We start from the raw sequence: 15,707 nt of genomic DNA, 5'->3' as shown, positions 1-15,707 counted from the left end.
ATTTATCCTTAAACCTGCACTGGCTTTCCTTAATTAACCCCCATTTGTCTAAGTGGATATTAATTCTGCCACAAATTATTATTTGCACAGATTTCTCACCACCAAAGTTAAACTGACTGGCTTGTAGTTGCTGGGCATATCTTTGCCCCACTTTTTCTTTTAAACAAAAATGTAACATTTGCAATTCTCTGGCACTCTGAAACCTCTAATGAGTCTAAGGAAGACTGGAATATTATGACCAGTGCCTCTGTAATTTCCACTCCCTTCCCTCCGTATCCTTAGATGCATCTCCTCTGGTCCTGTTGCCTTAGCAACTTTTAAGTACAGACAGTCTATCAATTACCTCCTTATCAATTTTAAATCGTTCTAGTGTATTTGTTACCGGCTCTTTCACCATGGCCTGGACAGTGTCTTCCTTGGTTAAAAATAGATTCAAAGTATTCTTTTAATGCCATGGCTAGTCCCTCCTCCATGAGTAAATCACCTTTTTGGTCCCTAATGAACCCCGCTGCTTTTACCATCTTTTCCTATTTATATACCAATGGAAGACTTCAGAATTCACTTTATTATGCAGGTTGCCAGTCTCTTTTCCTGCTGCCTTGCTTCTATTTCTTTTGTCTTCCCCTCTATACTAAGCCTGGTTCTCCATTATATTATCCACTGTCACACTTTTTTCTTGTCTTAGAAGACAAAGGTTCTCCACAGCACAACATTACTGAATGCCTGGTAGAAAGCTGTTGCTGACTGTCACTGAGTTTTGTGTCCACATTAGTTACAGGTGTTTTTGCAGCAGATTTCATAGCTTTAAGTCTAGTTGTGTGCTGGCCTGTGGCCTTAACTGAAAGTTTTGCATTCATTGCTGTAAGTATTGGTGAAAGGCAGCACAGTCTTTTGTTGGCAATCTGACTTGTTTTTGCATCCCTCCCTCCTTCGAAAAGCATAAATAAAGAGAATTGTCGTTCCAATGGTCTTAAAATGTTGTGAATATCCAGTTTTTTTTTTTAAATATGCACCATTCTGGTGTAAATAATGGAAAATTGCTTAGGCATCTAAATAATGTAATTTGAGCTTTCTTTGAATTCTTCATATCATCTCCTTTTCCTGGTTATGACAGGTCGTGTGGCCTTCTGATCTCTGCCATGCCTCCTATTTAATCCAAAATCCATCCATCCATATGTGGCATTTTAGCAATTTCTCTGGACCTGAGCACATAATCTCTATCTCACTTTTGTTTTCCCTAGCCCCTCGCCTCCTGTCTCATTCCTTCCTGTATTCCAACCATGCTGCCTCCCATTTGTCACTTCTCTGAAAGCAGACCATTGCTAGTCTGCTTTCTGCCACTGATCCAAGCTTGCTTGAGCCTGCAGCTCCCCATTCTACCTCTTTTCAAATTCTAAAAGGAGACCATTGAGCCACCCATTACCATCTCCTTCACCACCCAACTCGTGCATTTCTCTCCAGAATGCCTGGTCACCTACTGTGGATCTCTACACTGACATCCTAGTTTTTATGTAAACTTGTTTCATGCATGGTGATGCCTTGCTCCTTACTGAATCTGACCTGCTCTCGTCCCCTGCCCCCCGACCCCAATCTGACCGTGCTTGCCATCATCCTGCCAAAGCACTGTAGTGAAGGTGTGGATCATATGTTGCACAAATGTAAACCGTGACTAAATGCTGCTTTATGCTACTTTAGCTGCGGATGATTTGATTTGAAAAAGATGTACACGATTGTAACTGGCTTAGACATGAAAAAACTGATCCAGTTGGCTATTGGTTGAAGAATTTAAGGTCTTGGGCAAGCGATTAAGGGGCAATATGAGGAAGAGCTTTTTTGTGCAGCAAGAAATAATGACCTGGAACTCATTGCTCTTGAGAGTGGTGGAAACAGAACCAATCAGCGATTGTAAAAGTAAATTGGATGGGCACTTGAAGGGAATAAATTTGGAGGGCTACAGGGATTCTATGAAGGACTGGGATTGATTTGATGGGATGCCAGTTTAGGAAACAAAAGGACTCCTTCTGTGCCATTAATAAATATATGCCTCTCTGACTCCAGTAAGCAGCATGTAATTCTCTGTTAATGCAGATTGGTCACTGGCATGCATGCTGTATCATAGTACGTCTGCTAGTGATGTATAATTGTATCTTTTTATTGCAGGGTTCCCTCCACCGCCCTATCTTGTCTCTCCGCCAGTTACTTTTCAGATGACTCCTGGCTATACATTTCCACCTGGAGTTTCCATACCTGGGCCTTTCCTCCAAGCCACTGGTCACCCCCAGTCGGGAAACCAGGTGCCAGGTGGGAAGCAGTCCCATGTCCCTTATAGCCAGCAACGGCCATCAGGACAAGGGCCAATAAACCAAGGACCCCAACAGCAACAACCTCAGCAACATCAGCAGATCGCCCAGACCCAGTCACAACTTCAGATTGTCAACCAACAGTCACCTACTAAGGCAGCACAGCAACTGGGAAAGAATCAACACCACCTCGGACCTCAGCAGGTAAGGCAAGTGCAGCACGTAGTACTGCAAATAAGCAAATTAATTGCACACCGTTTTCTTTTAACGATAAGATCCTGTTTTTTCATTGAAAGTTGTATGTCTCTTCAGTCTGAGCAGATTATGGACTAATGTCAACACTGTCATACTACTAATGTGCCTGGTAATGGCTCTTGGTAATGTGTGATTTAATTACAGGGTTTATTCTGTTTTCTTATCTGGTATATCTCAATTATTTTTAAGAATAATTCTGCATGCAAAAGACTAGATTTTTGCTGTATAAAAATGTAAATAGATTTCTGTGCTAATGTTGTTTGTCAGTCTGCTTTAAACACTCCATGTTTAAGCATGCTTCTGTTACAAACTTTTTTTTAGAAAGCATAATGGGTATGGGAATTGGCTAGTGTCCTCATTCTTTGAACGAGATCCTCAGCATAATGACATTGCCTTTTGAGGTTAATATAAGGCACAAAGCTTTAAGCTGGGTGGAAAAATGAGGCATCAAGAGGCTGGTATTTTACATCAAACACTGGCAGATGGGAAACATTGTGCACCAGTGTTGTAACATATATAAATCAGCCTAAGTATGTTTGTGCCCTTCCATCAAATGTGTATGGAGGATAACTTTTCTAATTCAAGAACCTTTTCCAGCCCAAGTAATCAATCTTTGATTACTTACAATTAAAATATTATATTTTCTCTCATTGAGTATCTGCAGGCTGATCAGACTAACCAGCTTTGGAATCAACATCATGCGATCCCCTCTCAGCATCAAAAGGCATCCATCCAGATATCTTTGAAGCAACAACCTTATTACATGCATCAGGACCCATTAAAGCTGTTTGAAAAGTCACTTCAGCAACAATCACAACAAGTCCAGATGGAAAAGAACCGGAAGACATTCGCTATGGAATCATTTACCCAGAACCCTTCAGATGTGCAGAAACTGCAGGACTTTGCATGGGACTATGGTAGGTTAAGCAGTTTTGATAACTAGTGATAAATGTACTATACTGTTTGGAATTGAGTTGTTCTCAGCAAGAAGGGACTGGGTTCCTGCTGTGATTAATGTCTAATAATCCACCTGTAAAGTTTGCATGTATAGGAGCTGGGAGAGAATAGGATTGGACTCTGTTGTAATTCCCTCTGACCCCTCTATCATTGTTGATACTTAATGTCACAGCTTGCATTCAGGAGACGAAAAAGTAAAATGTATGTGGAGTGGAGCTGACTGAATTGTAGAGATGGTCTACAACGTGTGTTGATTGGACTGTCCTATGGGCTGAAAAGCATTGAGTGAATATGATGTGCTTTCTTTTCACGATAATGGAACATTTGGTATAGTATTAAGAGAATACAAATCTTGTTTATCCCTCATCCTAGCTACCACTTGCAATTTTTAAGTGGCCTATATATATTTTACACTTTTACTGCAAATATATTTGGGGGGAAAATGTTACTTGAAATATTGTCACTGATCTTGCACCCATTATTTTCCATAGAAACCAATCTTTTACTCAATCCTTATAACTTTCATATTGTCATATCCTTTGTTCTAAAAGGCTTTGTTTAACCCTGATATTACTACTTGCATTGCTACATGAGCCAGATTTGCCCTTTATCGCCCTTTAATCTAGTTAAACTTAGTCGGGTTGAAGTTTCATTGCAGCATTCATTAACATTGTTTCTTAATAGGGCGGCACAGTAGCACAGTGGTAAGCACTGTTACTTTATAGCGCCAGGGTCACTTCCCGCTTGGGTCACTGTCTGTGCGGAGTCTGCATGTTGTCCCCGTGTCTGCGTGAGTTTCCTCCAGTTGCTCCAGTTTCCTCCCACAAGTCCTGAAAGGCGTGCTTGTTAGGTGCTTTGGACATTATGAATTCTCCCTCTGTATAGGAATGGTTGTTGCAGGTTCCGGGGTTTAGGTGTTTTAGTAAGTTCAGAGAAGGGGGCAAAAGAGGGGGAGGTGTGGCGCTGCTAGTCAAGGACAGTATTACGGTGGCGGAAAGGATGCTAGATGGGGACTCTTCTTCTGAGGTAGTATGGGCTGAGGTTAGAAACAGGAAAGGAGAGGTCACCCTGTTGGGAGTTTTCTATAGGCCACCTAATAGTTCTAGGGATGTAGAGGAAAGGATGGCGAAGATGATTCTGGAAAAGAGCGAAAGTAACAGGGTAGTTGTTATGGGAGACTTTAACTTTCCAAATATTGACTGGAAAAGATATAGTTCGAGTACATTAGATGGGTCATTCTTTGTACAATGTGTGCAGGAGGGTTTCCTGACACAATATGTTGACAGGCCAACAAGAGGCGAGGCCACATTGGATTTGGTTTTGGGTAATGAACCAGGCCAGGTGTTAGATCTGGAGGTAGGTGAGCACTTTGGAAACAGTGACCACAATTCGGTGACCTTTACGTTAGTGATGGAAAGGGATAAGTATACCCCGCAGGGCAAGAGTTATAGCTGGGGGAAGGGCAATTATGATGCCATTAGACATGACTTAGGATGTGTTGGTTGGAGAAGTAGGCTGCAAGGGTTGGGCACACTGGATATGTGGAGTTTGTTCAAGGAACAGCTATTGCATGTTCTTGATAAGTACGTACCAGTCAGGCAGGGAGGAAGGGGTCGAGCGAGGGAACCGTGGTTTACCAAAGAAGTGGAATCTCTTGTTAAGAGGAAGAAGGAGGCCTATGTAAAGATGAGGCGTGAAGTTTCAGTTGGGGCGCTTGATATTTACAAGGAAGCGAGGAAGGATCTAAAGAGAGAGCTGAGACGAGCAAGGAGGGGACATGAGAAGTCTTTGGCAGGTAGGATCAAGGAAAACCCAAAAGCTTTCTATAGGTATGTCAGGAATAAAAGAATGACTAGGGTAAGAGTAGGGCCAGTCAAGGACAGTGGTGGGAAGTTGTGTGTGGAGGCTGAGGAGATAAGCGAGATACTAAATGAATACTTTTCGTCAGTATTCACTCAAGAAAAAGATAATATTGTGGAGGAGAATGCTGAGACCCAGGCTATTAGAATAGATGGCATTGAGGTGCGTAGGGAAGAAGTGTTGGCAATTCTGGACAAGGTGAAAATAGATAAGTCCCCGGGGCCGGATGGGATTTATCCTAGGATTCTCTGGGAAGCCAGGGAAGAGATTGCTGAGCCTTTGGCTTTGATTTTTAGGTCATCATTGGCTACAGGAATAGTGCCAGAGGACTGGAGGATAGCAAATGTGGTCCCTTTGTTCAAGAAGGGGAGTAGAGATAACCCCGGTAACTATAGGCCGGTGAGCCTAACGTCTGTGGTGGGTAAAGTCTTGGAGAGGATTATAAAAGATACGATTTATAATCATCTAGATAGGAATAATATGATTAGGGACAGTCAGCATGGTTTTGTGAAGGGTAGGTCATGCCTCACAAACCTTATCGAGTTCTTTGAGAAGGTGACTGAACAGGTAGACGAGGGTAGAGCAGTTGATGTGGTGTATATGGATTTCAGTAAAGCGTTTGATAAGGTTCCCCACGGTCGTCTATTGCAGAAAATACGGAGGCTGGGGATTGAGGGTGATTTAGAGATGTGGATCAGAAATTGGCTAGTTGAAAGAAGACAGAGAGTGGTAGTTGATGGGAAATGTTCAGAATGGAGTTCAGTTACGAGTGGCGTACCACAAGGATCTGTTCTGGGGCCGTTGCTGTTTGTCATTTTTATAAATGACCTAGAGGAGGGCGCAGAAGGATGGGTGAGTAAATTTGCAGACGACACTAAAGTCGGTGGAGTTGTAGACAGTGCGGAAGGATGTTGCAGGTTACAGAGGGACATAGATAGGCTGCAGAGCTGGGCTGAGAGGTGGCAAATGGAGTTTAATGTGGAGAAGTGTGAGGTGATTCACTTTGGAAAGAATAACAGGAATGCGGAATATTTGGCTAATGGTAAAATTCTTGGTAGTGTGGATGCGCAGAGGGATCTCGGTGTCCAGGTACATAGATCCCTGAAAGTTGCCACCCAGGTTGATAGGGTTGTGAAGAAGGCCTATGGTGTGTTGGCCTTTATTGGTAGAGGGATTGAGTTCCGGAGCCATGAGGTCATGTTGCAGTTGTACAAAACTCTAGTACGGCCGCATTTGGAGTATTGCGTACAGTTCTGGTCGCCTCATTATAGGAAGGACGTGGAAGCTTTGGAACGGGTGCAGAGGAGATTTACCAGGATGTTGCCTGGTATGGAGGGAAAATCTTATGAGGAAAGGCTGATGGACTTGAGGTTGTTTTCGTTAGAGAGAAGAAGGTTAAGAGGTGACTTAATAGAGGCATACAAAATGATCAGAGGGTTAGATAGGGTGGACAGCGAGAGCCTTCTCCCGCGGATGGAGGTGGCTAGCACGAGGGGACATAGCTTTAAATTGAGGGGTAATAGATATAGGACAGAGGTCAGAGGTGGGTTTTTTACGCAAAGAGTGGTGAGGCCGTGGAATGCCCTACCTGCAACAGTAGTGAACATGCCAACATTGAGGGCATTTAAAAATTTATTGGATAAGCATATGGATGATAAGGGCATAGTGTAGGTTAGATGGCCTTTAGATTTTTTCCATGTCGGTGCAACATCGAGGGCCGAAGGGCCTGTACTGCGCTGTATCGTTCTATGTTCTATGTATAGGTGCCGAACAGGTGCCAGAATGGGGCTTTTCACAGTAACTCTTCATTGCAGTGATAATGCAAGTGTTCTTGTGACAATAATAATAATTTTCTACTCTAGGCTTCCCAATCCTTATAGTTTTCTCATTAAGTTAGTTAAGATTGCTTTCTGTTTTCTGAAAGTGCACCCAGGTGTCTAATCATAATAGGACCACAGCATCCTCGAAGCTTGATAACTCCATTCTACCTTGCATACCATATATGGGTCATATCAAAGGATAGCAATCCCCATGAAATTAATCTTCCAGGTTTACAAAGGAAATCAACAGTTGATTCAAGTGACTTATCTGCCATTATAAAGCATTCAAATATAAATTTGGACACATACTTTAAAAAAGTGGAATTTTGTAAGATGGAAAATTGGGTGAAACATTTGGTGAAATAGTTTACATGGAGGACCTTTGAAGATGGATATTATTAGGTTTCCATTTCTGGACAGAATAAATGAGATGATAGATAATAACCTATGAAATGTTGCTAAAAATGTTTATATTCTTCTGTCAGACATGCGGCATATGATGGGACATCAACTGAGTAATGACCGTATAGTAAAACGACAGCCAGGGGTATACCGAACGGATCAGGATAGCATGTCTAGAATGCAGTCTTATGAGGTAAGGTATAAATGAATTTAGTATAACATGACACTCCGATTATGTGTACATAAATTAGTTGGGTTTGGATTTCAATCTAGAGGGGCTAATTCTCATAACTTTATGCCATGGGATTTTTATAATTGGTGTTCTGTCAGAAATATTTAGATTCACCTTGAAATGTTGGAGATTTTTAATCCTCCTTGTTGCTAGTTTGGTTTTGAACATAAAATAAACTTTTTTCGGATTAACTTTTCCAATTAAATAGTGGAATTTTAGAGAACTTTGTGAAAATAAACTATTCGAAGGAGGCGTGAAATGAAAACAAATTAATTCTTAATACAAGAGGGCATGTGAATTAAAATGGAATGTATCTAAAATATTACTTGATGTGACATTGATTTGGTAGCTTGATATATTTCATTGTCTCTAAATACCTTCCAGTTAGGCTGAAATAATGTTGTCCGCTAAAATTACCAATCCTCATGTCGTACTGCCTCATTACTGATACTCATGACCATTTAGTAATATATAATGGAGCAAGCTTCAAGCAGAATCTTCACATTTTTATCTTTTACAGCTCATTCTGTCTGTTCTATTCTAGCTGCTTTGTTTTGTGCAATTTCAGATCATTTTGCTATTTCAACAGCTTCTAAATCTCATTAAATTTTCTGTTTATATATTGCAATTCTTTCTATTAGCTATTCACTAACAGTTAAGTATATTAATTAAACCTTTCAGTGGTTTGGATGACATCTTTGCAGCAATCCTGTTCAAAATATGCCTTTTAATATTGTTTCATTGTAAAAGTAGAATGGAACGAGATGGGTAGTTTGTAGCTGTGTATTTGTAAATATAAGGATGGGTGAGTTTATAAAAAATATATTGAATGGTCCTCATAAAACTGAGTTCACATAAATTAGGTAAATGGTACACTTAATTGGAAAAGATTTCTCAGTATTTTCCTGAGTGCTATACAGCAAGAACTATTTTATTTCCTCCAATGGACCATTTGTTATTATATTGCTTTAAACCATTTAACATCATGCCAGGCCTTCCCTTGTTAACTCAGCTTCATCACGTCTAAGCAATTTCCATCCCCTCAAGAAAATTTCCAGCCATAGGATAAGTTATATTTTGCCAAGGATTTTCAGTATTTCTGGTTTTGAATCCAGCTCTAAGACTTTGTTTATTTTTGTTTCCTCTCTCTGAGTATGCTTTCTTCCTCTGTTCCTTTTCTGTCTGTAGGATGCCAAGAGCTCACCTCTGTTGCCTCCTGATCTGTTAAAAAGTATTGCTGACTTTGAGGAGGAGGAAGAGCTGGCTTTTTCCAAACCCCATGATTTCTACCAGGCCTTGACTCGCCCTCTTTGCAGCACTTCGGGGCGAGGTTTCTTTGTATGTACCTACGACTTTGATCTTCTATTTTCTGTCTTACATTTCCATTCTTGATAAGTGCATAAAACAAAACATAGTTTTCTGTATAGTAGCTATTCAAGCAGCAATGTCAGTAAATATCTGTATGCTGCTTGGTGTGTCATGTTCTTCATTTAAAGGCAATGTTATACAAGCACCATCAAAAAGGCGGTAATGGGAGCAACAGAATTGGAGCCAGGTAGCAAGTGTGTATTGAGTAGGACGATAAGGCGGGAAAAAAATCATTACTTAGTATTATGGAAGAAAGTGCTGAAGTATTAAAAGTACAATTGTGGAAAGGGAGACATCGCAAAGCCTAGAAAGTATGCTTTCTATAGCTGAGATATAATTGATAGGATCTGAAATGGTACATTACAAACATTAATTGACAAGACTGTCAGCTCAAAAATAATAGTAAGAAAATTGTGCGACCTGTCTGCAAAGCCCAGGCTCCTATTAATGTCATTGTGCTTTAGGCATAAGCTTTTGCCATGATACTGTAATTCTCTCTCTTCTCTCCCCCCAATGACTTCTGGTGATGGGATGTGCTGAGTGGACGCACGAAAGATGGAAACTCAAAATTAGGCACTCTTAACCCAAAATAGCCCGCAAATCCCGGGAGGAGGAGGAGGAAGGGGGGGAAGGGGGGAAGGGAAGGGAAGGGAGAGAGAGAGAGAGGAAGGAGAGAGACCCACCCCTCCAACATCACCACTACGAAAGAAACATGCCAAGCAACAACAAGCCGAAAAGACGGCAGAAGCAGTAAAAGTCAAAAGAGAAAGACTGAGGCGATGGCCAACACATGGGACAACGAGGTCCCGGCCACAACCGAACGGGATGGACCACCAGAACACATGCCAGACTACCTCCTGATGAACACAGGAACTCCAGACCTCAAGGATGCCATCAAACATGAAATGATGGCAACAATGAAAGTGGCGGTAACAGAGGCGCTGGTCAGGCAGCGCTGGAAAAGACGGGACGCAGGAGGCGATGATCAGAGAACTGGAGATGGCCACTATCAACCAGAGCGATCAGACCATCATACTGGAGACTGAGATGGCAAGGTTGGTGGCAGAGCGAGATATACTTGGGTGAGTACATGGTCCAGATTCTGGGTAAACTGGTTGGTGGGTAAAGCTTTCCCAAACCCCCAGAAGTGGACAGAGCCCATGGTCGCTCCGGTCAAAGCCCAAGCTTGGGGAGTAGCCATAGGCCATTATTGCAGAACTGCACTGGTACCAAGGCCAGTGGGCAGACATACAAGGTCCTGTAAATGGGAGGTATACTGGGTGTACCAGGACATTGGGGCAGACCTGCCCAATCTTCGGGCGGAATTTGGCAAAGCCAAGGCAGCCCTTTATAAGAACAATGTGCGGTTCGGAATGCTGTGCCCCCGCCAATCTCTGGGTGACTTTCCAGAGCAGGGAGTACTATTTCACTGCATTGGCAGACGCCAATAAATTCGTGCACAAACATGGACTGGGAAAGCAACAAAATCAGCAGTGAACCAGGCACTTAATCGTATCGGTCAATAAAAAATATTTAGAGACTATTTGCACGGGACTGGACCGTCTTGTTTTCAAATCTGACGAGTTCCAGAAAGGAAGGAATGAGAGCAGTAAGGTGAAGGACTGGTGAGGAGGAGGAAAGGGGGGAAGAGACACATGTCGGTCAGGGGGAGGTGTAGATCGACTCCAGGGACGGGACCACCACACTAGCAGGAGAGCTAGCGCAAGGAAGTACGAGCAAGGGGGGGGGGCAGTTACTGCGGGGAAACTCCCGACTGAGAGGGTGCCTGGCGCGAGGGGCACGCAAATACTCCAGATGGGGGAGGCGGGGGTAAACAGAGGGGGAAAGGTTGTGTGGGGGGGGGGGGGGGGGTGAAAGAGACAGACGCGGGGGGGGGGGGGAAGAAGTGCACTAAGCTAACTACGACAGATCACACATGGCAGAAAGGAGAACAAAGGCACCACAAACAGCCACTTTGGAGAGCCCCCAAACAAAGGGAAACCCCGGAGTGCAGGGGCACATCCACATGTGGTGCACATAGATGGCGGCCATCTTGGGTGACCCCTAGACAAAGGGAAACCCAGGGGCGCAGCCACATAGTGAGATTGATGATCTTGGATGCCCCCCTAACAAAGGAAAACCCCGGAGTGCAAGGGTGCCTCCATAAGGTAAGTATGGTTGACCCCGGGTGGGGGGAACAGAAACCCCCTGTCAGAATAGTCACCTGGAATGTCAGGGGACTTAACTTAGTGAAAAGATCTGGTGTTTTCTCCCTCTGAAAAGTAGGAAAGCCAACATAGTCTTCCTCCAGGAGACCCATCTGGGGGAGAAAGACCAACTGCAAGTAAGAAAGAGCTGGGTGGGACAGACGTACCATTCATGCTACAGGACGAGGGCTAGGGGGGTGGCCATACTGCTCAATTAGAAGACGGCGTTTACAGCGACAACGACAAGTTATGGACCAAGGGGGATGCTATGTCATGGTTAGTGGTGCCCTGGAATGGGCACCAGTGGTGCTTGTAAACGTGTGCGCTCACAATAGGGACGATGCGGAATTCATGAAGAAAACCATGGTGGAAATCCCCGACAGACACACACTGACTCATCATGGGGGTGACTTTAACTGCACGAACAGACAGATCACACCCCAAGTTGGGGAAAAAAATCTAACTTGGCGAAGGAACTGGGTGTGAATATGGAACAGATGGGGGCAGTGGACCCATGGAGGTTCACACACTTGGGAGAAGGAGTTCTCCTTCCCTCAGGTACGCAGGGTTACTAGGATCAGCTTCTAGCAGTGGCGAAATCAGTGCTTCCAGAGGTAGTAGGAGCAGAGTACTCTGCAATAGTAATCTCCGACCACGCGCACGACGTGGAAGTGAGATTGGAGACTGGCCGGGCACAATGTGCCCCCCCCCCCCCCCCCCCCCCCCCCCCCATGGAGGCTGGACAGGGCCCTCCTGGCCAATTAAGGCATTCTGTGAATGGATATCACAAACCATTGACGGGGACATTACCAACAACCAGAATGGGGCGGCCTTACCCTCCACGTTCTGGGAGGTGCTGAAGGCAGTGATAATGGGGGAATTTATTGTGTACAAGGCACACAAAGATGGGGAGGAGAGGGTTGCTAGGAAAACGCTGGTCGACTCCATACTAGACCAGCGGTACTTTCTCGGCCCCAACCTTGGAGCTACTGGCGGAGAGGAAGAAGCTACAAATGGAATTTGACCTGCTCTCCATGGGGAAAGCAGTGCACCGGCTCTGCCAGAAATGGGGGACCTTGTCCGAACACTAACACAAAGCCAGCCACCCACTGGCTCACCAGCTGAGACAACAGACCACTACGAGGGAGATGGGCTAGTCGCAATGCCGGAAAGGGTCAACGAGACCGTTGCGATCTTCGACAGGGGGCTGTACACCTCCGCTCCCGCGAGGGTGACTGAGGGATGAAACAGTTCCTCGATGGACTGGACATGCCGGTTGTGGGGGGAAGAGAAGAGAAGGGGCCTCGAAGAACGATTAGAAGTGGGGAAGTCATGGAGCATATCAACTCGATGCAGATGGATATCCCACGGAGTTCTGCAGAGAATGCTCACCAGTGCAGGCCCTGCTCCTGTGGGAGATGTTTGCAGACTCACTAGTTAGGGGCACCCTTCCACTGGCACAAGCCTCAATATTGCTGATGTCCAAAAAATGACAAAGACCCGATGGGATGCATATCCTACAGGCCCAACTCACGGCTCAACGTAGACGCAAAGGCCCTGACGAAGAAGCTGGAGAGCTGCGTGCCAGAGGTGGTTGCGGAGGACCAGACGGCTTTGTCAAGGGCAGGCAGCTAACATCAAATATCAGGTGCCTGCTGTGCGTGATAATGATCATCCTGAAGTGATCATCTCCCTGGGCGCAAAGAAGGCCTTCGACAGAGTCGAGTGGAGGTACCTCAGAGGTTCTGGAACCGTTTGGGTTTGGGCCAGGGTTCACCTACTGGGTGAAACTTGTGTACAGTGCTCCCATGGCGAGTGTACGGACAAACGCTAGCAGCTGTGCAGAGCAACGAAGCAGGATACCTGCTATCCTTGTCAATCGAGCCAATGGCGATCACTAGGAGCGGTGAAGAGGTGGGGAGGTAGCCAAAGGGGCACAGAGAGCATAGAGTTTCACGCTACACGGATGATCTGCTCCTCTATATCTCAACCCCCGGCCAGCATGGAAGGGATAATGAAACTCAAAGAGTTCGGAGCCTTCTAGCGTTACAAACTTAACCTGAGCAAAGTGAGATCTTCCCTATGACTCCACAGGTGGGAGGGACAGAGCTGGAGGGACTGCCATTGAAACAAGCCCAGACCAAATTCCACTACATGACTGAAATGAAAATCGCTTATTGTCACGAGTAGGCTTCAATGAAGTTACTGTGAAAAGCCCCTGGACACAGATTCACAAATGGAACCTGGTGAGTCTGGTGGAGGAAGTCAAAAGAGACCAGCAGAAGTGCCGCCCACTCCCACTGTCTGGCAGGGAGAGTGAATGTACTGCCCAGGTTCCTCTTGCTGTTCAGATCTCTCTTGATCTACATCCCCAAGGCCTCCTTCAATGTGGTAGACAAATTAATCATGGCGTTTGTTGGGGTGGGTATGTTGTGTGTATGTGTCCATGTGTGTGTGGATGGATCCAACAAAGGAAGTGATACAAGGGAGGCCTGATCTTCGCAAACCTAGGTTCTAGGCAGCCACAGCAGAAAGAGTGAGGGAATAGGTGAAGGAACAGGGAGAAGAATGGGTGAAGATGTAGGAGAATTCCTGCATAGGGACATCCCTCTGAGCCCTAGTCAGAACCGCGCACCCATCCCCCTGACCAAGCACTCTCAAAACCCAGTTGCAATCGCCATGCTCCAGACGTAGTACCAGATGAGGCAGCATTTTGGCCCAACAAAATGTCCACCATGGCCCCCATCTGCATCAACTACAAGTTTGCTACAGCAATAATGGACACCACCTTCAAAAGGTGGAGACACGAACAACAGAGAAGCGCCCCTGGGGGCACTCAGAGGTTCCGATTAACAAAATGAAGCAAGCTAAGACACATACGGGTCAAAAACATCCTCCGTAAGGAAACAACATATACCCAGATACCAGGACATGTGTTAGTCAAAGAACTGCTGGATGTGGGCGAGCGAGGGAAGGCAAACTGGGGACCTGTGCTGGCGACTACTGGAGGGGGTATGCTCCCCCTGGATGAGATGCGAGAAAAATGGAAGGGGGAGCGAGGTATAGAAATAGGAGGAGGACACTGGATCAAAGTACTGCACAGGGCGAACTCCACCTCCACATGCACAGTGCTTCGTCTAACACAGCTAAAGGTGGTGCACAGAGCGCACGTTATCAGAACCCGAATAAGTACGTTCTTTCCGGAGGTGGAGGACTAAAACTGTAGTTAGACATCTGTAAATACGTGCCTGGGACAAACTGGGAGCGGCAATAAAGGTACACCGTTCAAAGTGGGGGTCACGGCCACTGCAGGAGGGAAAGCAATTGTATGTAAATATCTGTACTGACTACCTGTCTTTTTACTTCCTTTTATTTCTTGTTCAATTTTATTACGTCATTTTTGTTTTTTTGCTGGTCAATGCGGTTATGTCAAGTATAATATGTACCATAGGAGTTGTGAAATACAAAATGTGAAAACCCAATAACTTTTTTAAAAAGATACTGTACCCACATTATAACCAATTTATACCGTTGCAATTTTGTCACAGTATAACTGCTGTTTGGCCACGAGATGTCATGAGGAGTGAATTTTGATCTGCCTATTACAGTTTGACTCATTTGAACTATGCTGACACCCCTCACTGTCCCAAAAGACCAATGTTTATTTTCTTCCAATTTCTCGCCCATTGAGACATTCTAGTTTTGTTTTAAATATTTTCCTCCTTCAGGGCTTAATTTTTATTCTGTTTGAAGTGATCACCAATGTCACCTGATGCCCCCACTCCTTCAAACACACTTTAATAATGTTAGCTCCTGTTCATAATCTGTGCTCTTTTCCTCCTGTTATTTAATTGTGTCATCCCATCTTGGAGTTTGTTTTGCATCTATCCTCTTAAATGCCTCTTCCTCGACATGCTACCGTTCAACCTTGTTGCACGTTACCAGTCAGATGCTATGTGGCTCCTTTGTGTTAAATTGAGCTTCAGCCCACATGTGCCACGACATCCATCATCTCTTGAAGGGTTGTTCAATTGAATCAAGATGTTTAAAATGTGCTCAGTAGATGAAATAAAAAGATTGAAAAGATGTGATTACTGACAGTCGGTAACAGGGGAAATCAGTGGCAGTAATTTGCTAGTGTTGCCAATTGGCACCGGAAACGCCAATAATGTTGCTCTTTTAACTGGATACTGATATGACAGTTATTAATGATATTGCTTCGACATGCAACATAAAACACTACAAACTAAATTACACCTAACACTACAACAACCTGTAGAACTTCAGGCACCCGGCTTTATGCAGA

General features: G+C 44.5%; 1 protein-coding gene across 4 annotated transcripts in view; it reads left to right on the top strand.

Moving 5' to 3' along the window:
• Positions 1-15,707, top strand: part of smg7 (SMG7 nonsense mediated mRNA decay factor) — a 190,197-nt gene that overhangs the window by 136,315 nt on the left and 38,175 nt on the right. For 2 of the 4 annotated variants that reach the window (XM_038794607.1, XM_038794605.1), the window contains 4 exons: positions 2,161-2,504; positions 3,211-3,472; positions 7,678-7,787; positions 9,015-9,164. In XM_038794607.1, the coding sequence (XP_038650535.1) occupies positions 2,161-2,504; positions 3,211-3,472; positions 7,678-7,787; positions 9,015-9,164 (866 nt within the window). The remainder of the gene's footprint in view (positions 1-2,160; positions 2,505-3,210; positions 3,473-7,677; positions 7,788-9,014; positions 9,165-15,707) is intronic. The other 2 variants (XM_038794606.1, XM_038794608.1) reach the window with 2 other exon arrangements.

Source organism: Scyliorhinus canicula, chromosome 4, assembly GCF_902713615.1.
Source record: "Scyliorhinus canicula chromosome 4, sScyCan1.1, whole genome shotgun sequence".
Taxonomy (NCBI): Eukaryota; Metazoa; Chordata; class Chondrichthyes; order Carcharhiniformes; family Scyliorhinidae; genus Scyliorhinus; species Scyliorhinus canicula.
The sequence above is the reverse complement of the archived record's forward strand: the minus strand, read 5'-3'. Positions and strand labels throughout refer to the sequence as shown.